The 26699-nt window shown below is 44.5% G+C and overlaps 1 protein-coding gene across 3 annotated transcripts in view; it reads left to right on the top strand.

The window, feature by feature from the left end:
- GDPD2 (glycerophosphodiester phosphodiesterase domain containing 2) overlaps nucleotides 1-23837 on the top strand; it is a 161512-nt gene extending 137675 nt beyond the window's left edge. For all 3 annotated transcript variants that reach the window (XM_068247629.1, XM_068247630.1, XM_068247628.1), the window contains exons 12-16: nucleotides 873-1018; nucleotides 7674-7821; nucleotides 12751-12833; nucleotides 13142-13170; nucleotides 19739-23837. In XM_068247629.1, coding sequence (XP_068103730.1) covers nucleotides 873-1018; nucleotides 7674-7821; nucleotides 12751-12833; nucleotides 13142-13170; nucleotides 19739-19785 — 453 coding nt within the window. In that variant the 3' untranslated portion in view covers nucleotides 19786-23837. The remainder of the gene's footprint in view (nucleotides 1-872; nucleotides 1019-7673; nucleotides 7822-12750; nucleotides 12834-13141; nucleotides 13171-19738) is intronic.
- The last annotated feature ends 2862 nt before the right edge of the window (nucleotides 23838-26699 follow it).

Genomic DNA, 26699 nt, shown 5'->3' with positions numbered 1-26699 from the left:
CAGTGTAAATTTTCCATCCTTACTGCCACAGCTTAAAGTCCCTCTCACAGCATAAATCACCTACACAACAGGTCTATATCACTGTGTAAACTCTTCAAAGGGCAGGGGACAGTGGCGTAGCCAACGAGCTGTGGGCCCCGATGCAAGTTTTACGTTGAGGCCCCCCATGCACTCTACACATAATTGATATGGCACACCAAAACCTGCCAATGGCAGCTACAATGTCAGAGATGCAAGAAGGGGATGGGGAACAGTTTGTTAATGATAACTACTATTCAAAGTATCTATAGAAGTGATTATTATGAGCACAGGACCAATAGAGAGCTAATACTGCAGTTTAGGGAGGGGGAGCCCTTCGAGGCCCTCTGGCCCAAGGGCCCCGATAAGGTCGCAACCTCTGCACCCCCTATTGCTATGCCCCTGGCAGGGAATTAAATTACCTTCCGGTCATAGTGTCCTTATCTCATCCGACATAGGCAGTTTTCTGTTATTAGTATGCTGAGATAAGCTTGTTACTGTAGCTAAAAAAAGAAGAACCTTCCCACAATCCTGCTGGCACTACACAGTTCCTGCAGTTAGGCAAAAGCACTTAGACCAGATAAAAAGAAAAAAAAGATTTAGTGAACATATAGACACCTATTTTAGATGTAGCCTCTCTTTTTCTTGATTCCAGTTTTTTGAAATGTTACTTGTTTTCATACAAGAAGTAACACGATCATGTTCAGTATGCTCTGGTATGGTTATGGACCTTTATAAACTGGCAGGTTGATGCCTCTTCCCTTTTGCTGGTCTGGGCATTGCCATTGATTTCAGTTCCATTCAGTTTAAACATTTGAAGTACTAACTGTTCACTTGTCTTTTGCTCTTGAAAGATCTTGTGGCTGCCTGATGAATACCGGGAAGAAGTCATTCAGAGAGCTCCAGGTTTCCAGCAGATTTATGGAAGAAGGATGGAAAAAAATGACACACTGGATGCTGTGAATTTGTCTTACACAAATCTGAGCGTGCCCGAGATCCGGTAAGGCAGCTTTGTCAAAAGTAGATGTGTCATTTTATAAATACATACGTCAACTTTATGTAACGCTGCTGTTTTTATTATTGTTTTCATTATTTTTTATGTATATAGCGCCAACATCTTCTGTAGCACTGTACATAGTACAAAACAAATATTGGGGAACATATACTATATATATATCATGAAGTTAAATCAGATAAATCACTAAAATTGGGACACGTTCATATGGTAAATTACAGCAAAATAAGAAATGATAGGAGGGAGGTCCCTGCCCTTGAGAGCTGACAATCTAGAGCAGCGGTGGCGAACCTATGGCACGCGTGTCTGAGGTGGCACTCAGAGCCATCTCTGTGGGCATGCATGCTGTGTCTGGAGATGGCCCGAACGGGTTGCCGGCGAACTTTTGCACGTGAATCTCAGCGGTTCGCATTCGCCGCAAAATGCGATTTTTTTTTTTTTTTTTTTTTTTTTTTTTTTTTTTTTTTCAAAAAAGCTGGTGTTTGCATTTTTCCTATAGACTTTAATGGCGCTGACTTTAAAGGTTAATAGCTAAGCACCATTACATGCTATAAACACCAAATTTGTAGGGTATGTAAATAGGGACAGTGGGTATAAGAGGAAATGTTTTTTTTTTTTTTCAAAAAGACCTTTAGTTTTTAAGAAAATCAATCTTAAAATTCTCCTTCTGACCGTGGGAAAATTTAAACTCCCGCCGACTTTAGCGGTTAATAGCAAAGTCCCCTTACATAGTAGAAACACCAAATTTTTCAAAAAGACCTTATACTTTTTGAGAAAACCAATTTTAAAGATCTCGTACTGAGTGTGGGAAATGTTCCAACTGCCGCCGACTTTAACGGTTAATAGCAAAGCCCCCTTAAATGCCAGAGACACCAATTTTTCATGTGAATGTTAAGTAGAACAGTGGGAACAATAGTAAAAAAATTTTTTCAAAAAGACCTTATTCTTTTTGAGAAAATCTATTTTAAAATTTCAAAGAAAAATAGTATACATTTAAAGAGACTATGAAGCGAGTCTAAATTTACCCCCCAGATGCCCACCCCCCTCCCAGGAGAAAGGAGTATATAGGGGTACAAAGTACCCCTTACCCATTTCCACAAAGGGTTAAATGAAATAAAAACATGATGACAAAAAAAGGCCTTTAATGTTCTAAATTAACTAGAAATACTTACCTGTGCCCTAAAAAAAAAAAAAAAAAAAGTTCCCACGCCATTATCCTTGGAAATGTCCCACCCCAATATCCTCTAATCTTGTGATCTTCAGTTAAGTTGATTGAAGATCTCCGACGATCTATACTAATGACAGGTAAAGAGAGACAGCAGGAGCCGGCAGCTATGCGTCCTCACAGGACGCATTCTCAGCTATACTAACTGGTTCATCATCATCCGGTTCTTTTTAATGGATTGAATCGAATGAGAACCGATTCATTCGATTCAAGTCATTAAAAAGAACCGGATCATGATGAACCAGTTAGTATAGCTGAGAATGCGTCCTGTGAGGACGCATAGCTGCCGGCTCCCGCTGTCTCTCCCCACCTGCCTTCACCTGTCACCCTCACCTAGCCTGGCACCTGGTGCAACCATGGGTGCACCAGGTGCCAGGCTAGGTGAGGGTGAAAGGTGAGGAGGCGGGGAGGACAGCAGGAGCCAGCGCTATGCATCCTATGCGGACGCATTCTCTGCTATACTAATTAGTATAGCTTGTCGGAGATCTTCAATCAACTTAATTGAAAATCGCAAGATGAGAGGATATTGGCGTGCAAACTTTTTTTTTAAAGGTACAGGTAAGTATTTCTGGTTAATTAAGGGCATTAAAGAGAACCCGAGGTGTGTTTAAAGAATGTTATCTGCATACAGAGGCTGGATCTGCCTATACAGCCCAGCCTCTGTTGCTATCCCAAACCCCACTAAGGTCCCCCTGCACTCTGCAATCCCTCATAAATCACAGCCGTGCTGTGAGGCTGTGTTTACATCTGTAGTGTCAGTCTCAGCTGCTCCCCGCCTCCTGCATAGCTCCGGTCCCTGCCCCCGTCCCTTTCTTCCAATCAGCAGGGAGGGAAGGGATGCAGGCGGGGACTGGAGTTCTGCAGGAGGCGGGGAGAGCAGCAGACTGACACTATAGAGATAAACACAGCCAGCTCTGACAAGCTGTTTGTCAGCAGCGTGGCTGTGATTTATGAGGGATTGCAGAGTGCAGGGGGACCTTAGGGGGGTTTGGGATAGCAACAGAGGATGGGCTGTATAGGCAGATCCAGCCTCTGTATGCAGATAATATTCTTCAAACCCACCTCGGGTTCTCTTTAAAGGACTTTTTTTGTCGTCGTGTTTTTTATTTCATTTAACCCTTTGTGGAAATGGGTAAGGGGTACTTTGTACCCCTATACTCATTTCTCCTGGGAGGGGGGTGGGCATCTGGGGTTCCCTTCTTAAAGGGACTCCCAGATGCCACCATGAACCCCCCCCCCCCCAGGGAGTCATCGCCCCCACCTCCTCCCAGATGCCACCGTGAACCCCCCCCCCAGGAGTCGTCGCCCCCACCTCCTCCTGGGGCACCGGAGGTGGGGAAGAGCCCCTTGTCCATGGATTGGACAAGGGCTCGGGGGAGAGGGGAAGGCTTGGCCGCCCCTCTTCCCCGGAGTCCCCCCATACCATGGACCATGCGGGCTGGTATAGCTCAGGGTGCAAAGCCCCACACGGCCAGGGCTCCGCATTCTGGCTATCCCAGCCTGCTCAGGGGACAAGGGAGAGCTCGGCAGGGGGGTCCCCACGTCATTTGTTCGGGAAAATTTCTCACTCTCTGAACATAACAAAAAAAATTTAATTATTGTTTCCCGCTAGCTTTTTAACATATCCTGCACATTTGTGTTGCTAGGATGTAAGGGGCCTTTGCTATTAACTGCTAAAGTCGGTGGGAATTGTTTCCCTAAGAACTGTCATTTACACATTTAAATGTATACTATTTTTCTTTGAAATTTTAAAATCGATTTTCTCAAAAAGTACAAGGTCTTTTTGAAAAATGTTTTTCCTATTGTTCCCACTGTTCTTCTTTCCTCTTGTAGTCACTGTCCCCCTCTACATACCCTGCAAATTTGGTGTTTCTACTATGTAAGGGGACTTAGCTAAAGTCGGCGGGCATGTCATTTTCCCACAGTCAGAAGGAGAATTTTAAAATCGATTTTCTTAAAAACTATAAGGTGTTTTTGAAGAAAAAAAATTCTCTTGTAGTCACTGACCCCCTCCAGGTGTTAGACAGCTTGAAACATCTTTTCAATCACTTTTGTGGCCAGAAACAGTGTTTGTATTTTGCAAAGTTCCCCTGCCCATTGAAGTCTACTGCAGTTCGCATGGTTCGCGCGAACACAAACTTTTGCGGAAGTTCGCGTTCGATGTTCGCGAATCCAAAGTCGAGCCATCACTAGCTGTGTCCCGTCGCCACTGCCGACGATCTGGCCGGATGCCTGGAGGGGTTGGATCGGGAGGCCCAACCCACGGTGCCCCAGTTGTCAGGGGCAGGGCATGGACGGTGTGCCCTGAATGTTGCCTGGGGGGGGCGACTTATTTCCCTCTTCTCCTTGGGGCCCCTCTTTTGTCACCGTGCTCCTCCATAGTGCTGCCACAGCTTCACACTCACCTTCCCTGGTTCCAGGCTCCATCAGACGCTAGAGCTCCAGGTCCACGCTGTCTCCTTTGCATTGCCGCTCGCACTACTTCCTGATTGTGCGCGGCAGTGCAGAGGGGACAGCGTGGACCTGCAGCTTTAGCATCTGATGGAGCCCAGAGCCAGGGAAAGTGAGTGTGAAGTTGTTTCTTCTGCAGCGACAGCACTATGGAGGAGCACGGTGGCAGGAGAGGGGCCCTGATATGAGTTTTCCATAACACAGCAGCCTATGGAGGCCACTCACCCACCCACCCCACAACAGCCCACCTGTGGAAGCCACTCACCCCACAGTAGTCAGTGGAGGCCACTGACCCCACAGCAGCCTGTGGAGGCAACTTACCCATCCACCCCACAGCAGACTATGTAGCCACTTTCCCACCCACCCCACTACAGACCATGTAGCCACCCACCCATCCCACAGCAGCCCATGGAGCCCCCCACCCACCCCACAGCAGCCCATGGAGCCTGAACACAGCAGCCCAGAGAGCCCTTCTCCCACTAACCCACCCCACAGCAGCCTAGGGAGCCTCTCTGCCACTCACCCACCCCCCGGCAGACACTTTGCAATAGACAAGCGACTTTTGGGCTGCAGTTTGGGCACTCGGTCCCCAAAAGGTCCGCCATCACTGATCTAGAGGTTTTATATTTCTGTCACAATACACGATTTTGAAGGAGAGCGGAGAGGTCGGCACTGCTCAGTAGGCTTGTTTATTGTGCAAAATATGACATAGAAACACATTGTGGTATTAAAGAAAATGTGGTGTGCACAGCCAGGCAGGTGGGCAGTAGCGATGGGTGCAGGTAAATTGAGCCTTATGGCCGTGTTGTGCACTCTGTGCTTCTATGGAGGCTGTGGCACATTGTTGTTTATGGTCAGAGCATGGTGAGGGAACCGTCCAGCGAGCCTGACAGGTATTTTTAAAGCATCTTCCATGCACGCGCCTGTAGCTGTAGTGCCACCATCTCTCCATACCACACTATTTTGAAGTCATGCAGTAACTGTGAAAATAATACCTTTCCTATACTGCACAATTTCTGTAACTAAAAAATTGGTGAAATAATTTGCTGCATGGTGAAATAGCCAATCCTGGCAAAATACCCAGTGAATACTGTCAAGGAATGCGCTTTATAGGGCTGCTTGGGAGTATGAAGTACCAACAATTATAAGTATTTTGTACTGAAAGGCCTCTGTTTCCTAACTTATCTCTAGGTTTTCCACAGAGCATTCATCTTCTGTATAAGAAAAAGGAATACTCGTGCACAGTCCTCAGATTGTGTATACAGTATATCCATTAAAAGAGCACTCAATAATCCTAACATTTGTGTAACACTTTTCTCCTGTTGGACTCAAAGCACTCAAGAGCTGCTGCCACTAAGAGCGCACTCAAGAGGCTACCCTGCAGAGTTAGAGAGTCTTGCCCAAGGACTTCTTACTGAATAGGTACTGATCTTAGCCAGGATTCAAACCCTGGTCTCCCATGTCAAAGGTAGAGCCTTTAGCCAGTACTTTATCCAGCCACTCACAACTGGGACATTATTATACCCATCTCCTCTCACACATCCAACCATACTATAAATCAGGCATTCAGATGATAGTCATGACAGATATATACAGTCAGGAGTAAACCATTTCAGAGTCCATTTTCTGGTAAAATTGTTTAGGATTAAAGGATCTTTGAGAGTGGTTGAGGCAGAGCTGGGACAAGGTCCTCCAGCACCCAAGGCTGAGACACCAAAGTGCGCCCCCCATCCCTCCCACCCCAGCTGTCACACACTGATTGCTATTAGACTGAGGCACCCCAGGGCCCCCAACACCTTACTCTCTAAATATCTGGCTTGCAGTTACTGCCATGTATCATTTTCTTATTTCTCTCTGCTTCAAACACAATAAGGGAATGATAGCTGTGTGAGTTGTGCGCCCCCTCCTACTCTGCGCCCTGAGGCTGGAGCCTCTCTTGCCTCTGCCTCGGCCCGGCCCTGGGTTGAGGTGGTGTGGATCCTGCCTTTGTTGAACACTTTTGCTTGCACTGCATTGCAGAGGATATTACAAATATTGATTGTGCCGCCTCTTTTTGCCCTTACTTATTTGAGATTAGACTTGGCATGGCAGATATCTGGCCATATTCTTCACTTTGGCATGTGTGCTCTATGTGTTCTTAAAGAGACTCCGTAACAAAAATTGCATCCTGTTTTTTATCATCCTACAAGTTCCAAAAGCTATTCTAATGTGTTCTGGCTTACTGCAGCACTTTGCACTATCAAAGTCTCTGTAATAAATCAATGTATATTTCCCTTGTCAGACTTGTCAGCCTGTGTCTGGAAGGCTGCCAAGTTCTTCAGTGTTGTGGTTCTGCTATGCACTCCCCCCTCAGGGGGGAAAGAAACACACAAATGATCTCTTGAGATTCAAAAGGAAGTCTGTATACAGCCTGCTTGTGTATGGATGTATTTTCTATGTGTGGACATACTGTACATCAACCTACTTCCTGTTTTGGTGGCCATTTTGTTTGTTTATAAACAAACTTTTTAAAACTGTTTTTAACCACTTTTAATGCGGCGGGGAGCGGCGAAATTGTGACAGAGGGTAATAGGAGATGTCCCCTAACGCACTGGTATGTTTACTTTCGTGCGATTTTAACAATACAGATTCTCTTTAATGCCAGGCTTGCTGCTGCATCCCAAAATGGCCAATAGTAGAAGATACATTACATTGTAGTCATATGGCTGCTTGTAATTCACACAAAACTTTACCATGAGTGTATCTTCATACCTCTCCCTGGTCCCACCAAAAGAATATTGCTGCAGGGTAGATTTAGTAATATCCCCAAGAGAATTTCTGAATTTTAAATGACTTGCTATTTTGTAGGTGTGGGGTTGGTAGTAGCGTTCCTCTTTACAGAATGGTGCAACAAAAGTGCGCATTATCTGGCAAACTTCTCAATCCTGTTGCTTAGCTTATTGTATTCCTCTTCTGCTCACCTAGGTCATATCGTCGGGACAATGTGTCTGTGAACCTCTTTGTGGTTAATGAACCCTGGCTGTTCTCACATGTGTGGTGTGCAGGAGCCAACTCTGTTACCTCCAATTCATTCCAGCTTCTGTCGGCTCTGAAGCGACCCATCTGGCTGTTGGTGAGTAAGCCTGTTCCTTCATGTGTAATGTGACAGATCAAGTGTGCTGCTATGGCTGCAGTATGTGCTTACTGATTACTGACAGCCTTTGTATCTACTTCAATATTTAGAATTGTGCCAATAACCTTCATACCATTCTGTAGAAACAAGGCTACAATTTCAAAGTAATTTACCAAATAGACATGAGGCGATGAAAGCTGATTTTGGTAAACTGTTACTGTGCACACCGCCATCAGGTGGCACAATCAGAAATGGATTAAGATGAAATGGGGTCCTAGGAAAGTAGTTTTTGTGCCCACCACTGATGGTCATCTAGCTTTTTTTTTAGTAAGAGCAAGGCCCCTAGACTCTCCAGGCCCTAGGAAACTGCCTAGAAATGCCTTGTGGATGAACCATCTCTGAGCACAATCCATGAGTGAGATAAATTACAGACATACTGGCAGCCCTCCCCCTACCCACCCCCAATCTCCAGTCATATGGACTGTTATGGCTAACCATTGCAGAGATCTGTAACACCTTGCAAACCTTGTAATTCAGATTGGTTGCTTTTCACCTGCAGGTCTGACCCGTTTGTTTTTAGAAATTTAATATTAATCATTTCCGACTGGTGGCCATTAGTTTCTCCTCAGTAATTAGGATTCTTGAACAACAGCCCTAACTCAAAATCTTGGCCACAAGGGCTAGAGACAATTTATTTTCTAACCAGTCCTAAGAAAAATGTATGGTTAGGCTCAATCGTAAATTATTAACAAGTAGCAAACCGCAACTGCCCAAGCAGTGTATAGAAATGATGTCATGATTACATGAAAATTTGATTTGATGAGGCATCATTTTTGTCTGAAAAATAGATTTTTTTTTTGCCTTGGCATCATAGAAGTGCTTCTTGTCAGCTGTGGAGTAGCCTATTCTGTGAAGTAGGGAGGAAGAATGATCAGCAATGCGCACCATACAGTAATGGTCATTTGTGTTGGTCATTTAGAGGGGGAATGCTATCTATCATTGTGGGAAATGTGTACTAACACTAGACTGTCCCCTGAAATGATCACAGTGAAACCTCTAGCGTTTGTATGTATTTTAGATAAACATAGTTCTAAATGCAGTTGGATCACCTCAGCGCAAGAAACTGCCATTTGACGTCTGTGAGGGGCTTAACTAAAGTATAGTAGATTTCAAATTATACATACTTTTATCCTTAAGCAAGACTCCCTAACACTGCCGGGTGACCTCTAGAGCACTCCCTTAGTGGCTGCAGCTCTCGAGTACTCAAGCTGTCGCCCTAGTGATCACATCCCATTGCTATGGGCTGCAGCCATTACAGGTGTCCATGAATCCTAAGGCCAAGTATAGGTGATGCAAGGGCTTAATTAGGTAGGGGGTTAACACTTCACAAAAAGGTTTTTGTCAGGCTTGTCTGGTTACTTGTGTAGCCCCTTTCAGGGTACAAAGTATTATTTGGTTATGTATTGACATTTGTGTTGAATGTTCACTTGTGTGGCGAAATTTCACTTGTTAAAAATGAACTTGGCCACTGTAGAACCAAATAGACGCATGAGAGGCGCACGCGAGGATATAGTCGCATGCAAATTGCCAGCCGCTTAGCAACAAAGATACAGAGCGGGAAAGCTTCCAGAAACAGCGCGAGAGGCAGCACGAGCGCAGTGACAGGAGGTGGCGCGTGACATAGGCTGAGGGAACTGGTTATAACCAGTTCTCCTCACAGAGCTATGCAGTCAGTCAGGCGGCGGTGAGCGAGGGGAGAGGAGGCCCACAGAACAGCAGCCGTAGCAGCTACCTCAGGATGTCAGAGAGGGGCTCCGGTGGCAGCTATCCAGACACAGAGAGGCGCAGTACCTTAAAGAGAAAGGACATGGCGACGGCTGGGAACAGATAAAGAGACACACAGAGCCAGAACCAAAGATAGAGCAGAGAAGCTATGAGCCAGATGAGTATGAGTGTTGCTACTTCAATGTGCCACAGTCCGGGATCAGAGTAGTAGTCAGCAAGACGAAAAGGGCAAGAATTCAGTTTTAATTGCCTGAAGAGAGTGGCTGCTAGCCGCAGTATACTGAATTGTTTCCTCTGATTAAGGTGGCTAATTTGAATCTGCCGGTCAGTGATGAACTTAAAGGAACAGTGACTTCATTATGCTGAACCAGTTTATTTCTGCAACACAGCACTGTTTATTTCTGAGAAACTAAGACTTTGCTCAAGTGTCATCGCAGTAATTTTGAACTAGAGTATAGCCTCCATGAAACCCCTCAATGTATGTCTAAGCTCATCCGCCAGTTGTGATTAGAATTCTGAGTCATTTGCCTGTCAGACTGTGTTGATCCCTCAGTTTATGTAAAACAGCCAATAGTAAAGTGAATGTAAAGTAGTAGATGCTATGCCAAAGTGCAAGGCTGTGAAGAAAGAAAAAGAGAGAATATTTAAGAGAAGGAAATCTGTCAGTTACACTCAACCAGGTCTGCTAACCTACCAGTAAAAGCAAGCCCCTCAACTGTCCCAGATTCAGCGGGACGGTCCCCGGTTGGGGGGCTATCCCGGGCAACCCCCCTTGTGTCCCGGCAGGCAGAGGAGGGAAAAAAAAGATCAAGGCACCAGCCTCGGATGGCCGCTGCAGTGTAATGCGAGGAGCGGAGCCGACATCACTCTTCGCTCCCTCCCTCTCCATCATGAGCCCACCTCTTGAGTCCCCTTACAAATGTAGAGAACGTGCGCAGCAGGCGTTTAGTTTACTTTTCCGTTCGGTGACCGGTTTTCTACTTCCTGTTTCCCATGATGCGAAACAGGAAGTAGGAAGCCGGCCCCCGGAATGGAAAGGTAAACTAAACGCCTGCTCCGCACGTTCTCTGCATTTCCAAGGGGATTCACGAGAGGGGCCCATGATGGAGAGAGAGGGAGGAAGGAGTGATGTCAGCCCCCCTCCCCGCATTACACTTCAGTGGCTATCCGTGGCTGGTGCCTTGATCTTTTTTTTTTTTCCTCCTCTGCCCACTGGCACCCTCCAATCCACCCCCCCCCCACAGAGTGCCACCCACCCAGAGTGGCACCCTCCTACCCACCCACCCAGAGTGGCACACTCCTACCCACCCATCCAAAGTGGCACCCACCCACCCAGAGTGGCACCCTCCTACCCACCCAAATTCAAAGTGGCATTCTCCTACCCACCTACCCAAAGTGGCACCCTCCTCCCCACCCACCCAGAGTGGCACCCTCCTCCCCACCCACCCAGAGTGGCACCCTGCTCCCCACCTACCCAGAGTGGCACCCCCCTACCCACCCACAGAGTGGCATCCTCCTACCCATCCAGAGTGGCACTCTCCTCCCCACCCAGAGTGATACCCTCCTCCCTGTCCAGAGTGGCACCATCTTTCCCAACCACTGACACCCTCCTCCTCACCTACTGGCACCCTACTCCCCACCTACTGGCACCCTACTCCCCATGCAGAGTGGCGCCTTCCTCCCCACCCACTGGCACCCTCCTCCTACCCACTAGCACTTTCCTCCCCACCCTCGTCCCGCCCATTGTCACCCTCTCCCACCCTTCTGCAAAATCTAGCGTGTGGCTTAAGGCCGGACAGGGGGCGTGGCTTAAGTGTCCCTATTTCTCATCTTCCAAAGTTGGGAGGTATGAGTAAAGGGAAGATATTATTACTGAGTTACTATGCATCCTGTGAAAGTAAACTGAAGTTGAAGGAAATAGCGCCAAATAAAGAGGAAGAATCAATCAGAGATTAACATCCAAGTATTACACTTGCTTAAAGCTGGAGTTTCATCTGATGTGGAACTTAAATAACAAAGACAAAAATATATACACAATAATATATATATATATATATTTCTGAGTTACTGCTTTTGGGTTGTACGGTTACCAGGTGACCAGTTTGTTCAGGTGACGAATAAATTCTTGATATTCATATTTACGTCAGTGTCTGGTGGATTCCCCTCAGTCGGCGCAAGAAAGCAAGGCTAAAAAAACGGATTACACCTGAGGCCTATAGGCTGAGACAGTCCAGATGATGGCAAAGATAGCAGGCTGTGGCTGAGGAATTCAATCACTAAACCGATGCGTGGTCAATAACCGTCCAGAGTCAGTCCGTGAAGCGTTCATGGAAGTCCTTTTAACAAGCAGGGTTCGAACCAGACGGCAATCAGGGAAATCCTGGTACTAGCTGAGTCGGCAACGGGTAATCTAATAGAGAAGCGTGGACAGGGACAGGCAGAGGTCAGCAACAATAAGGCAATCTGAAAGAAGCTAGTCAAGAGACAGACACAAGTCGGCAGCAAGACAGGCAACTTGGTGTGAGCGCAGTCTCGGCAACAAGCCCAGCATAGGCTATCACGGGTGATAACTGAGGGCGTTCACTATACTTTTATACCAGGACTAACCAATCAACATAAAGGGAATCCATAGCAACCAACTGCTAAGCGGCGTGTCAGCTGACACACCATGCCCCCACGCTGTCACTGTTTACAGCGGCGGAGCGCGTACTGAGGACGTGTCCGCCTACTAGCTAATGGGAGTTGAACGTTCTGCGCTCCACTGACACCAGAGCCTCGCCGAGATCCGGAGGCTTGCGCCTCAGCGTGGATCTCGGACTTTTTTTTTAATGGTACACTGTCACTTTAACTTTAAACACATGCAGGCATGAGTGTGTGTGTGTATGTGGGGGGGAGAGAGAGAGAGGTGCATGCACAATCGAGCAGTTTTTAGTCCAGGAATCTTTAGAGTAGCTAATTTGGTTTTAAAACTCCTGTCATAGAATGGGAAGTGGTTAAAGGCATTCTATCTGCATTCAATAGTGTTTTTATTTTTAAAAGTAATCTTTTGTAGTATATAAATGCTGCTGGTCATGTCAGCACCAAGATTTCATAAACCAGCGTATTCCTCCTTTTAATAGTGCGATATGTTCTTTGTTCTTGCAGGATCCAGTGAATTACCTCATCATCTGGATTGTAGCGGATGCTGTTGCTTTGGCGCATATTATATGGGCATTTGTTCTTCAAAGGTAAGTTAAATATTACTTGAGACATGTTTTTCTATGGTGCAATGCCTGCCTGGTACAAAAGCAAAGGGAAAAAAATATAGTATAAGAGAATGAATGACATCGGGGTCCTTAAATGCACTCCAGTTTTACTTCTTCTAAGAGCTGGAACCACATTTTGAGGTTGGCACATTTCTTGCATTACTTTATAATATGGCATGAGAACTGACATCAGAGTGTTATTTGTTTGTGGAAAGTGTTTTAACCAAATCAATGTGAAGTGGAATGATTGCTGGTGCTTTGCCTGAACTAATTTTTATTTTGTTTTGCAGAATGTGTTTACGGAAAGAAGAGGAAGAAGGTAACATGATTTCAATTGTCATATATGATGCACATATGTCCGTTAGATCTGCGTTAAGGGGCTAGTGACTAGATGCCAAACTCACTAAATAGTCACATTCTAATACCTAAAGCACTGAAATATCTGGAATCTAATTCAGTCAGTCAAGTGGTTAATCAGTCCATGTGTGGGTAGAAAATACAGCCAAACAGTGCCCATACAAGGTACATATAATACTCCCTACACACACCACACCAGTAGTTTGTAGAAGAACGATCACTGATGACAGTGTGATAAATGTACAACAAAATGGACAATTCGAAGGTAGTAACATATGAGATGATCATTACCGCAACAGTAGATCAAACTGGAGGAAGCAGGATTACATTAGGTAGCCGCACACCAGTGTTTGAATGCAAATGATCATTTATCATCTTTTCCTACCCACTAATACAGATTGTCGTCCGAAAGATCTTCATTGCCTATGTGGACGATAATTGTGGCTTGTCAGTGTCTTTTCACCTCGAAGTTCCTCTTTTTTTTCTTGTTCGTTTAGGTGCTGTTAAATATCAGTTTTGCCCCAGGCTATCAGCATTGCAGAAACGTGTTTCTGATAAGGTCCTTTCAAATGACCTGATGCTGTGATTTGTGAGGCTGGCAGCTTGCTAGATACTCAGAGAATGTCTGATGCTGGGATTACACGGGTTGATTCTGAGCTGATAAGATCGGTGGTTAGATAATTTTTGACATGTCCGATCACCGTTCAAATTGTCATTGAAGTGAATTGAAAAAAGAGAAGAAAAACGAGCGGAAGATAAGAGAATCGAGCGGGCAAAACAATCGGTCGCAGAATCGAGCGCCAGAATCCACCCGTGTATTCTCATAAAGAATTATATTTCCATTAGTAAGTTTTTTAGAGGAACTGCTAGCCTACAGCTGTGTGCATGTCTGTATATACAGTATAAATCAAAGTACTGTAGGTCTCTGGTTGTTAGCAGTGTCCTAATTGGTCCATCATGACAGCATGGGTCGTTTCCAATAGGTACGAACATGCAGTATTTCTCTGCATCCGAGCCAGATGGGGAAACACGGCCTATTCTGTTCAATTACATGCTGTCTGAATCACTTGCCGGTGTGATTCTGGATGGCATTTAGCAGTATCCCTATAATGATTCGGCTGCAGCTTTGCAGCAGCACAGGTGCCACATCCGATTCGGAAACGGATGCACAACTACTGGAAATAGTTCTGTAGCTGAAAGGATAAGTATGAACCCTGCTCCTTTCTTCTGTGCTGGGTTTCTCCATTTTATGCTTCACTTTTTTTGGGCAGGGTTGCAGTGAGCTGTAAGGCAGTCAGGTACATGACAACATGAATGTGAATAGCAGGATGAAAATCAGAGCCACCCAACAGGCATACTCTCAAAAGGATAAAGTCCATCACCCAATAAAGATCTAAAATTACAGGCAGTCCCCCACATACAAACAGGTTCTGTTCCAGGAGGTTGTTTCCAGTTTGAATTTGTTTGTAAGTTGCGTCATGTGTTATTCTTACTGGAACGTATGGATAAATGATTCACTTTCTGACAGCGCTATATTTGGACTGAGTTTTAGACTGCTTGCAAAAGTTTATACACTGCTGTAAAATTCTAAGTAATAAAACCCTAACTGTCCCTGCGTCATCCTCCTGTCCCTGTGTCCCATGTGTTTTGGCTACTGTGCATGTGTAGCCGCCGGAACAGGAGAAGGACGGGGCCAGGGGGTGCGGGCCGGACGGCAGATGTGCGCGTGCATGCGGCTGGTGGGTGCACGGCGGACGGGTGCGCGCTGACTGGCGGCAGTAAGAGAGACCTAGAGCCCGTTTTCAAACGGGCGTAGGTCTACTAGTAACAAAATAAAACGATAACAAAAATATTTAATAACAAAAAAACGTGCAAATGAAGACAGACTAAGTATGAGGCGTTTGTTTACTTGATTAATTTGTAGGTCAGGGGCTACCTGTACCACTTGATAATCTAGAAATCAAAGAACTTAAATGTTACTCTTTTTGTATGAACTGAGGCTTCTGCAGTTAAAAGTCCCCTCCTAAATTTTTGGATGAACGTGGCTGCATTACGACATTCCAGACAATGCCCTTCACCTTCCCAGTTTCAGCCTTTGCCGGGCAGACCAAAACACTGCCCTCTCAGGGAAAAAGAAGGGCGGTGGTATCTGTTTTTATATCTGCCATTCATGGTGCCCTAACACATCAGTACTAGCCAGGAAGTGTTCCCTTAAAGAGGACCTCCAGAGTAAATAAGAAAATCCGGCAGTCTGCAAGTAAAATAAAGTTATATTTACCCAAGAAGCCTTGTTCCGCGATGTCGTCCCGAAGTCCTTGCATCACCTGACTTCCGGCGCCTGGCCCCGCCTCCTCTCCCCAGAGAAAAACGCCGAGGTATTTACTGTAGTAAGGTAGGCTTCTTGGGTAAATATAACTTTCTTTTACATGCAGGCTGCCGGATTTTCTTATTTACTGTGGAGGTCCTTTTTAAACATGAACTTCTAATTGTCAACTGCAGGCCGAAATACTCACCCAGGGAGTTCTCCTCCTGCGTCCTTGTAGGGGTGTACATTCCACCTGACGCTGAAGTTAGACACCCCCTGCACAATATGAATGGGTGACTTTATTAGGGCCAACCTTCGCCAGCAACCTTCGCAGCATCTGGCCTGACCCACCAGGAACTTGAAAACTCTGAGGGAGGGAACACACTTAACTGTTTTCGTGCGCGTTTTCTGCACAGAAAAACTGAGAACTCATGTTAATCAATGTGCTAGTGCACACTTACTGTGTTGTTCGCGCGCAGAAAAAAAACTGACATTCTGCATCCTGATTCTGCACATTTTGGCAGTTTTCTGTATCAATTACATCAGCTGCTGTGAAAAAACGCGCACGTTTTCCTGCATGGAAACACACTTAGTGTGCAGAAAAAGTATGCAGAAAAACGCGCGCGGAAAACTGAAAGTCAAGTGTGTTCCCTGCCTCAACTACTGCTACACAGTGCTGAAAGATGCTTACAAAGCGCTAGGCTCCTCAGACCACTCCCTTATCAACGTCATTCCCACCTTCAGGAGGCACCTATGGCGAAACAGGTTCTCATCCGCCCACACCTCAACCACTGATGACAATGTCTTAGGCCTGAGGCCACCACCTCCAGCTGTGAGTGAGGCCAATGTGCTACTCCACCTGTCAACATTGAACATCAGGAAAGCCTCTGGACCTGATGGTGTGTCACCAGCCTACCTAAAAACCTGTTCATGGCAGCTCGCTCCCATTTCACCTCCATCTACACGAAGTCCCTTCAGGAGAGCAAAGTTCCCTCGTGCTTCAAAAAGTTCACTATCATGCCTGTCCCTAAAAAATCAGGGAACCTCTGACCTTAACCACAGGCCCATGGCCCTAACATCCATCATCATGAAAACTTTCAAAAGAGTGATCCTGCCCCACTTCAAGCTCTCTACTTCAACCTACTGGATCCATTCCAGTTCAGATATAGAGCAAACAGATCCACCAATAATGCCATCAACATCTGCCTGGAGCTCACAAACAACCACCTGGACAAATCAAACTCATATGTCAGGATCCTTCTACTACACTTCAGCTTGGCCTTGAACACCATCTGCCCCCACATACTTCAGAAAAATCTCGTAGCACTGAGTGTCCATCCCACCCTGTGCCTGTGGATCACAGACTTCCTGACCAACAGGTCCCAAGTTAAGCTTGTGTATGTTGCCTCTCAACCAAGGGTAACAAACACAGGGGCTCCGCAAGGCTGTGTCCTGTCACTGAGCCTGTTCTCTCTCTCTGTCTACAGGGAGTGCAGAATTATTAGGCAAATAAGTATTTTGACCACATCATCCTCTTTATGCATGTTGTCTTACTCCAAGCTGTATAGGCTCGAAAGCCTACTACCAATTAAGCATATTAGGTGATGTGCATCTCTGTAATGAGAAGGGGTGTGGTCTAATGACATCAACACCCTATATCAGGTGTGCATAATTATTAGGCAACTTCCTTTCCTTTGGCAAAATGGGTCAAAAGAAGGACTTGACAGGCTCAGAAAAGTCAAAAATAGTGAGATATCTTGCAGAGGGATGCAGCACTCTTAAAATTGCAAAGCTTCTGAAGCGCGATCATCGAACAATCAAACGTTTCATTCATAATAGTCAACAGGGTCGCAAGAAGCGTGTGGAAAAACCAAGGCGCAAAATAACTGCCCATGAACAGAGAAAAGTCAAGCGTGCAGCTGCCAAGATGCCACTTGCCACCAGTTTGGCCATATTTTAGAGCTGCAACATCATTGGAGTGCCCAAAAGCACAAGGTGTGCAATACTCAAGGACATGGCTAAGGTAAGAAAGGCTGAAAGACGACCACCACTGAACAAGACACACAAGCTGAAATGTCAAGACTGGGCCAAAAATATCTCAAGACTGATGAAATGAGAGGGAGTCTTGATGGGCCAGATGGATGGGCCCGTGGCTGGATTGGTAAATGGCAGAGAGCTCCAGTCTGACTCAGACGCCAGCAAGGTGGAGGTGGAGTACTGGTTTGGGCTGGTATCATCAAAGATGAGCTTGTGGGGCCTTTTCGGGTTGAGGATGGAGTCAAGCTCAACTCCCAGTCCTACTGCCAGTTTCTGGAAGACACCTTTTTCAAGCAGTGGTACAGGAAGAAGTCTGCATCCTTCAAGAAAAACATGATTGTCATGCAGGACAATGCTCCATCACACGGGTCAAAGTACTCCACAGCGTGGCTGGCAAGAAAGGGTATAAAAGAAGAAAAACTAATGACATGGCCTCCTTGTTCACCAGATCTGAACCCCATTGAGAACCTGTGGTCCATCATAAAATGTGAGATTTACAAGGAGGGAAAACAGTACACCTCTCTGAACAGTGTCTGGGAGGCTGTGGTTGCTGCTGCACACAATGTTGATGGTGAACAGATCAAAACACTGACAGAATCCATGGATGGCAGGCTTTTGAGTGTCCTTGCAAAGAAAGGTGGCTATATTGGTTACTGATTTGTTTTTGTTTTGTTTTTGAATGTCAGAAATGTATATTTGTGAATGTTGAGATGTTATATTGGTTTCACTGGTAAAAATAAATAATTGAAATAGGTATATATTTGTTTTGTGTTAAGTTGCCTAATAATTATGCACCGTAATAGTCACCTGCACACACAGCACATTCAGCTTTGATATTAATGAGTTTTTTGGGTTCATTGAGAGCATGGTTGTTGTTCAATAATATTATTCCTCAAAAATACAACTTGCCTAATAATTCTGCACTCCTTGTACATAAACAACTGCAAATCCATCAGATCAGTGGAGAAAATCATAGGAAGAACTCTCCCATCGCTCAACCTCCTCCACAACTCCAGACTACGATCTAGAGCACTGAGGATTGCCAGTGACCCCCTCACACCCTGGTCACCGCTTTTTCAGTCTGCTCCATTCAGGTCACAGGTTTCAGCCATCTCCACCTGAACTTTGAGACATAGAAACTCCTTTTCCCCTTTCACATCAGCCTTTTGAACTCCCTTCAGGCCATTTCACCTTTAGCCCTTGCCCCCATCACTTTCTACTCCCAATAAAGCTGCAGCTGTCAGATCAATGGACTGTCTAGTGTAAAACTGTTTGGAACTGAACCCTTTGTTCTCCTTTTGTACTTCTGTTTATTAAATTACTAATTTGTACTCCTGTCTTGCTTGTTTTACTATCTATATTCCCATGTTTGTATCGTTATCCATACGTCTTATCTCTACTCTGAGCAATTGTATGTGCCAAATCCAATTCCGGGCATGACCCAGTCATGCTTAGTGATTAAAATTATTCACATGACCAGAAGCATTGAGGGCAGGGAATTGGTTGTCTGTATGTGTGGCTGTTGTTGTTGCACCCTTGATTGCAGCATTCACTGCTCATTCTGCAAGGGTCAGGCACAGACTGAATCTCTCTGAAAAGACTGAAAGCTCTAACTTTTAACAGTGTGTGGCGCTAGAAAACCGTGTTTAGGCTTCTGAACAGGCATCTGTGTAATAAAGGTACCTGGAAAAAAAGGAAGCAGGAAATTGCCGCTAGTAGAATACCGGTAAAATCCCTCCCCCCCCCCCCCCCCCCCAATATCGCAAAACCTAAACCTTTACACCCTCTGCGCTGCAAAGCTACAAGTAGCTGCAGTGGGAGGAAACTTGGGCACCCGGTGTCACCCAAATTTCCGGCTATGCAAATTGCAGCATTACTTAGCAGGAAGCACTTGCTATTTTACCGGTCAACTCCAGGTGTCCAAATTTCCTCCCAATGCCGCTAATTGCAGAATTTATAATGGGCGCCTCTGGTGGCGCCTTCTTTCCAAGGGGCCTGCAGCACCCTTTTTACTGCCTCTGTTTGAACGGGTCCTTTAGAATTGCCAAGGTTGTATAAAGGGAAAAGACAGAATCACAGATTTTATTTTTACATTATTTATATGAATTTATGACAAGTTATTATATGTTATGCAAGAAAACTCTTGTTATATTTTACATTACTCATGTACTACCTGTATACGTTTCAGAGTCGGAGGCGGTGCTGCTGATGAAGATCGAAAACCTGGTCTCTTGACATTACTTGAAGCTGCTTTGATGTGCTTTGCACCATAACTATCCCTTCCACATCACGTAACACTGGTGTTAGAGGGGAAGCACTAAAAATGGAGTGGAGTGAACATGTTAAAGACTTTTCAGTGAATTTCCAGTATCTTTAAACTATTCTGCAGAACTGTGCTGATCAGATGGAAGTAGTTGTGCAGCGCCGCATACTGATACTGTTCATACATTTCTGCTGCCATCTGTGACTTGGGGGTATTTTGGCTGCTCTGTTTTATTGTTTAATTTCTAATATTTATTGAAGTGTTTCCCAAACTGTAGCACTGGCGGGACTGACCCTCGCACACTGCAGGTTTCACTATTTTGTGACGCTCTTGTGTCAGCTATGCATGCAGCGTTCTATTCAGTTCATTTACTGAGGTGGGGAACACTGAAGAACTTGAGTGGTCTGGCAATCTTGAACTGGAGATTTCTATTGTTTTAAGTTAGGTGGCAAACTATTCTAACCTTTGCACAGTGGTGAGGATTTCAGAAAGGTTAATGAATTGTGCAGTTGCACACTTATCAAATGGCAGCAACTTCTTGCTGGATCATTTAAGTTCTTCAATTGAGCAGGACATTAGTAAATCCACCCCACTGACTAGACTGATTGGACCATGGCCATAAAGGCAGATGATACATATAGTAATATGTAAGAATACAGCAGGAATGCTACATAGGTTGTGATGGTGATACACATTCGAGAGAACATTTAAAGCACACACCCTTATTAACTAGGGATAGAGACCAATGGAGAGTCTGTGTGATTCTTCAAACCTGGGGTAAATATATACCTTTCACCTGTGTCATATCAGACCATGCGAGGTGATTGAAGTAGCAGTTCTGTGATTGCAGTAACCTACTCGCCTGCTGTAAGAACATTTTGAAATAAACTAGGACTGTGGAGATCTATTGTAAATATTTTGCATGGCAGGTGTACATGTGTCTAAAAAAAGCGGTCCTCACTATGATCTGTTATGAAACAGGCTAGGGTTGCTTATTTTTGACACCCGATGACCGACCATTTAAAGAGAATCCACTCCAGGTCTGCTGGATTACACAGAACTTTCATTGCGCTCTATCTTTTGTAAATAAGGGCCCCTGTATTGCTGCGATCATCATGTTATAATAGTGGACCTGAACTCAGATCTTCCTCTCTGCTATAAAAGATAAGCAACAACATACTAACGTTTAGAGAAAAGGCTGTAATCAGTTACAGTTGATACAAATCCTGCAATAAATCTGCAGTGTGTCTACTTCTTGCTTTCATGGAAACAGACATATTGTTAACATCCTGTGTTAATTAGCTGCTCTGCTGTGGCAGCCAGCTGACTCAGCTGAGATAAAATTACAACGTAGGAGAATTAGAGAGGCTAAACACTCTAAATACATACCAAGTGCATTTCTCTCTGTTTTCCTTCTGTCCTGTGCAAGAGTTCAGGTCCACTTTAAGAACAAAACTAACTTAATTACTTTTTATATTTGGGAATAGGATAATATATTCTGGGAAATATTTGTGTAGAAGTTTATACTACTGTCTTTTTTTTTTTTTTTTTTTTTTTTTTGAAGCCTAGGCAGAACCCCCCTTTTCTCGCCCCTGTTGTAGTAGTGATAATGATGATACTTCCACCAAAAGCACTCCAGTCATCAGTCACATGATGATTAAGCCTCTGACACACATGACTACTGGCTTATCTTGTACAGCAGAGTCTTCATTGAGCAAGCAGAAGCGGCGTGATTGGCAACTTCCACCGAACATAGAACACGGGGCTTTATATGAACAATATCTGTTTATTACTCAGTCAATAAGTGTCTTCACAGTTGGGGACTGTACATATGGACACCACTACAGAATTCCAAATCACATGAGAGACCGAGGCACACTGTATATAAACATTAGTTGTGGACCAAAGGTAGCTGCAATCTGTGTGTAGAAGACAGTGAGTATTCCACGACGGTTCCACCGCCATGGATAGCAAGAGACGATATTTTGAGGGGTGGAACAGAACTACTGATCTTAGTGTGTGATTCTAGCATGATTGGCAACTTGCTGGATTGGGTCTGGTGGCCACTAATGCTCCAAACTTTTTCAACCATTTTTATGTAATATAAGGGAGTGCTTAAATGATTCATTCAATATATTCACTTATGCTACATACATTTGGTAAGATTGGATGAAAAACATTGGATCATTATTGGTCACCATTAGCATATCTGTAGTATATAGGGCAGATTTTTTTTATTTTAGTGAAGGAAATGGCAGATTTAATTTAAAGCATTAACACTTAAAGTGTATCAGAGCTGTGTAGAAGACCCAGGCTGACACAACTGAGCCAGTTACCAGGGCTGATCGCGGCTGAACGGCAGACCGCGGGAGGACGGCGAGGGACTCAGACATGCCTTTGCCGCTGGAGGAAGCCGCGGATGAGTATCAAACCTTCTTTCCCTGACAGCTCTGGTTTCCTTTCAAGGAAAGCTGAACTAACCCTTTCTTCGCTTTATCCCATATCTGCTATATTTATTTTACATAACATTGGTTTACTAGTGTACAGTATGATTTATGTGGGCTAGAAATTACCTCACTTGCAGAGCTGATGTTCTTAATGGTGCCCATACATGGTACAATAAAAACGTTAGATTTTCCCGTTTATTTGTCCAAAATGATCAAATAGAATGAAAGTCAAAAATAATATTTTTTTTTCCCCCAATCAAGAAAAACAAACTATCTTGTTTTTTCAATAAAAATCCGATCGGACATGTTGGAAAAATCTTTATCGATCTAACTGAATAATCAAACTGAATTATCTAAAAAATGAAAAAATTGTACCATCTATGGGCACCATTAGTGATACCTGACAGCTGCTTGTACATTATTATTGGACAAGGGCTCGGAGGGGGAGGGGAAAGCTTGGCTGCCCCTCCCCTTCCGAGACCCCCCAATCCATGGACCATGCGGGCTGGTATAGTCAGGGTGTGGAGCCCCACGCGGCCGGTGCTCCGCATTCTGGCTATCCCAGCCTGCATGGGGGACAAGGGGTTAAAGAGGTCTGGGAGGGGGGACCCCACGTCGTTTTTTTTTATATTTCCCACACTCAGAACGAAGTAAGTAAAACTCTTCCCACTTGGGGGAATCTATGAAAATAATACACTATTGTTACCTGTGCAAAAAAAACTGACATTTTCCGCATTTAAAAGACATTTTTGCCCTTGAAACTTAAAAATCGATTTTCTCAAAAACTATAAGGTCTTTTTGAAAAAAAAATTATTCCGCTTATTCCCACTGATCCCCTTAATATACCCTAGGAATTTGGTGTTCCTAAACTTTAAGCAGGCTTTGCTATTAACCGTTAAAGTCGGCGGGTTTTTAAATGTATACATTTTTACTTTGAAACTTTAACATCGATTTTCTCAAAAACTATTTCCTCTTATTCCTCCTGATCTCCTTAATATATTCTCCAAATTTGAGGCTCTTAGCATTTAAGGGGGCTTTGCTATTAACCCTTAAAGTCGGCGGCTTTTTAATATTATTACGGTTTAACGCGAAATTACGGTAGCGTTTAATGCGAAATTACAGCATGAACAAATACCCATTGTAATGCGAAAATTACGCGAAAATTACGCTTACGCGAAATTTCGCGAAATCCTCCTTCATTACGATTATGTACTTACGGCCATAATCGTAATTACACTAATTACGCGAAATTTCGCGAAATCGTAATTACGTCATTACGCTCATCTCTATCTGCCGAGCAGAGTTAAGGTGGAGGGAGCTGCTAGTGGCTGTGGCAGTATATAATAATTATAAAGTGATAGTTTTCTAACATGCCCATCTATTAATGGGTCTGTGGGTATCAAGGTGCACCTGTACATACACTGAAAAGGTGACCACAATCGTTTCGGGCCACCTAAGTTGTAAGTATATAAGTACCGTCCTTAACTAATTACTAATTACAAATGTCTATGGTAAGAAAGAAATGACATATTTTGTAATATATTTCTATTGTAAATAAATATTAAAACTAGATAAAATGTGCAGTTGCTGCATTATATTGCTATGGTATATTGCTGTAAGGGAAGTATACACAGATGCAGCCAGATCTGGCATTAGAATCAATCAATCTTAGGGGTGATTGGGCAGCCCCTCCTATTTCGTGGCATGCTTATCTGTATGAAGGACACTAGTGGTAGGACTTGTCTGCTTGTGCACAGACACGGCTGTACTTGCATAGGCACAGTATAGCCACCCTCGTGCATGAAGAGGAGCACGGTCATAATCAGAAATCCAACAAGCTCACTCTTGTCAGATTTCTTTTGGGGGTCTGCGTGCGGTAATGGTGGGGGCCAGGAGGATGTGTGAAGCCTCACCAGGATCCAGAGACTCTCTTCTTAGATAAGAATCTGTTTTTTAATGCTAGGTTCACCTCAGGAGCACTTTAAGCATGCTTTGCACGAGGCAGGGTTTCATGGCGAGTGCCACGTAGTGCCTGAGTTTGGAGCTCTTACAGCAGCAATGCTATAGCCCACGCACAGGTAATTAGGGTATCTGTCGATTGCCGGATCCCAAATTACTTCTCCCTCCAAGTTGCAACAACTTGGAGGGGGAATAGTGATTAATGCCGCCCAGAATTTCACCACCAGCAGGGTGTTCCCTAATTCGGCTCACCCTGCGCCAAAGTGACTGGGCGGCAAATTGCCATGTATGCTGCTTTGCAATCGTGTGACAAATACCTGTGCTTTTAATGATGATGGGGATTGTTGCAGTCAGCTGCTGGCCTCCTGGATTGTCTGCATAGTGCCTGCAAATCAAAACCTATACAAACACCTTCAATTTTCCACAATTCCACTAATGGATTGTGGGGAAGTGTGTTGCACTAAAGGTAGCCATAATCTAGCGATGTATGGGCAGATTCGACCAAGAGACAAATCCTCTTTCTAATCGAATCTAATAAGAGCGAGATCTGTCAGCATGAAATCTCTTGTGCGCCGTTTACGTCCGACTCGCTGCCCCAATTCTGTGCCCCCTAATAAAAAAATGTTCCCCTTTCCCAGTGCAACGTATACATTACCTTTCTGCCTCCTCTGTTAGTCTCCGCAGGCTCTGGGCACACTCTGCTCATCATACATGCGCGCCACGTGATTGCCTAGTAACGTGGCCGCGTATACAGTATAACGTCTGACGTCATATGCACACCCCTTACTAGGAAATGTGTGTATGGCGAGTAGAATGCGTCCGGAGACGGCGGAAAGGTAATGTATTATATGCACAGGGCATCGGGGGGGACATTTTTCATTAGGGGGATAGCTCTGGGGGTCGATCGTCGTGAAATTACACGCTGTTACTGCCGCACACACGATCGAGCAAGTTGGCCCAAAATCTTGCAGCATGCGCGATCGGGACTGAAATTGGTCACATTGTCGGTCGGGCATGCACCTTGCGGCACCGATTTTCATCTGCTTCGATTATAATCAAATCGGATGGTCGATCGGCCACCTGACAATCAGCACCACTATCCCGTCTAACTTACTCCAGTTACCATCACAGAATAGTCTCATCCGATGGCTTGAAAGACTCTGAGAAAACTGACATTAAAAGACCAGTTGCAGGGTCACTGATGATACAATCTCGATTATCTGTTCAATCGGAAAGGAAAATGACTTAATTCAGTTTAAATGATCAAATTTGAGCAATTAGGTTAGAGTAATCCATTTTGCTTGAAAGTCGAGGTCATTTCTGCCACCATCCTTCGAGATTATAACGGGACAAAGGAATCCCAACGCTATCATAATCTGGCAACCAGCCAATCATGTCCGACCTGCTCCAGTCACCGTTCGGGGAATAGTCATTCTGAAGGCTTGAAGACTGAGCAGAGTGATGTCAAAGGCCCATATATGATGCAATCTAGATTGTCTGCGCGATCAGAAAGAATGATCGATTTCACCCAATACGGTCAGAATGATCGATCTTGCGTAATTGGTCACAAATAATTGATTTTGCGCTGGAAATCCGGTAACTGGCTATTCTTAGAGGGAAGAAAATGGTTATTACAACCTAACTAGCCAAATAAACTATCCCATAAGGGATAATCGCTACGGTAGTGTGTCCTCCGGAGACGTGTTCTTTATAGCAGAATTAGATTTAATCGGATACAGGGGCAAAACTGGAACCATTCAATTGTTAGTTTATTATAAAACCATACACAAAAAATATACATTAGCTGGCAAATAATAAATCTGCGAGCTGAACAGATTGATTAGATAGAAATAAGGAAGAGATCCCATTACCAAAACTTCACAGTACTTGTCTGTGTTGGGTGAGTCCTTTGTCCTCTTGTCCTTTTGCCGAGACTTCCCACCCGGGGAACAGCCAAATTTTCTAAAACGGTAATCTACATATCCAGATCTGCTACTGAAAGCTTTAATTACTAGGGCAGAAAGCCTATGGTCAAAACTTTATCAGAACTCAACCTAAACACTGAAAGCCCAATTCCCTTTTGGTCTGATTTACAGATTCGTAGTTACATATTCTCCTCATTGCCACATAAGGAAGCCTCCACCCGACCCCTCACAGTTTTTGAGTCAATGTGTTTTCAGACTCAACCGCAATGTCACTCTCCAGGCTGTATCAGGAGCTCCTGACAGGTACCCTCTCTCCACCCTTCCTATTCCTTGACAAATGGGAGAAAACTTTTGCAAAAAACTTTGATGGGGAGACTTCGATGAAATTATGCAACTTGGCTTATAAAAGTACTCTTAATGTGTCTATGCAAAAATGTAATTTCAAGATATTGTCTTGGTGATATCGCACACCACTTCTCCTTTGTAAGATTTACAGCTCACACTCCGATCTGTCTTGTAGATGTGCAGCCCAACTGGGTGACATGCTCCACATAT

The sequence above is a fragment of the Hyperolius riggenbachi genome, chromosome 8 (assembly GCF_040937935.1).
Source record: "Hyperolius riggenbachi isolate aHypRig1 chromosome 8, aHypRig1.pri, whole genome shotgun sequence".
NCBI lineage: Eukaryota > Metazoa > Chordata > Amphibia > Anura > Hyperoliidae > Hyperolius > Hyperolius riggenbachi.
The sequence above is the reverse complement of the archived record's forward strand: the minus strand, read 5'-3'. Positions and strand labels throughout refer to the sequence as shown.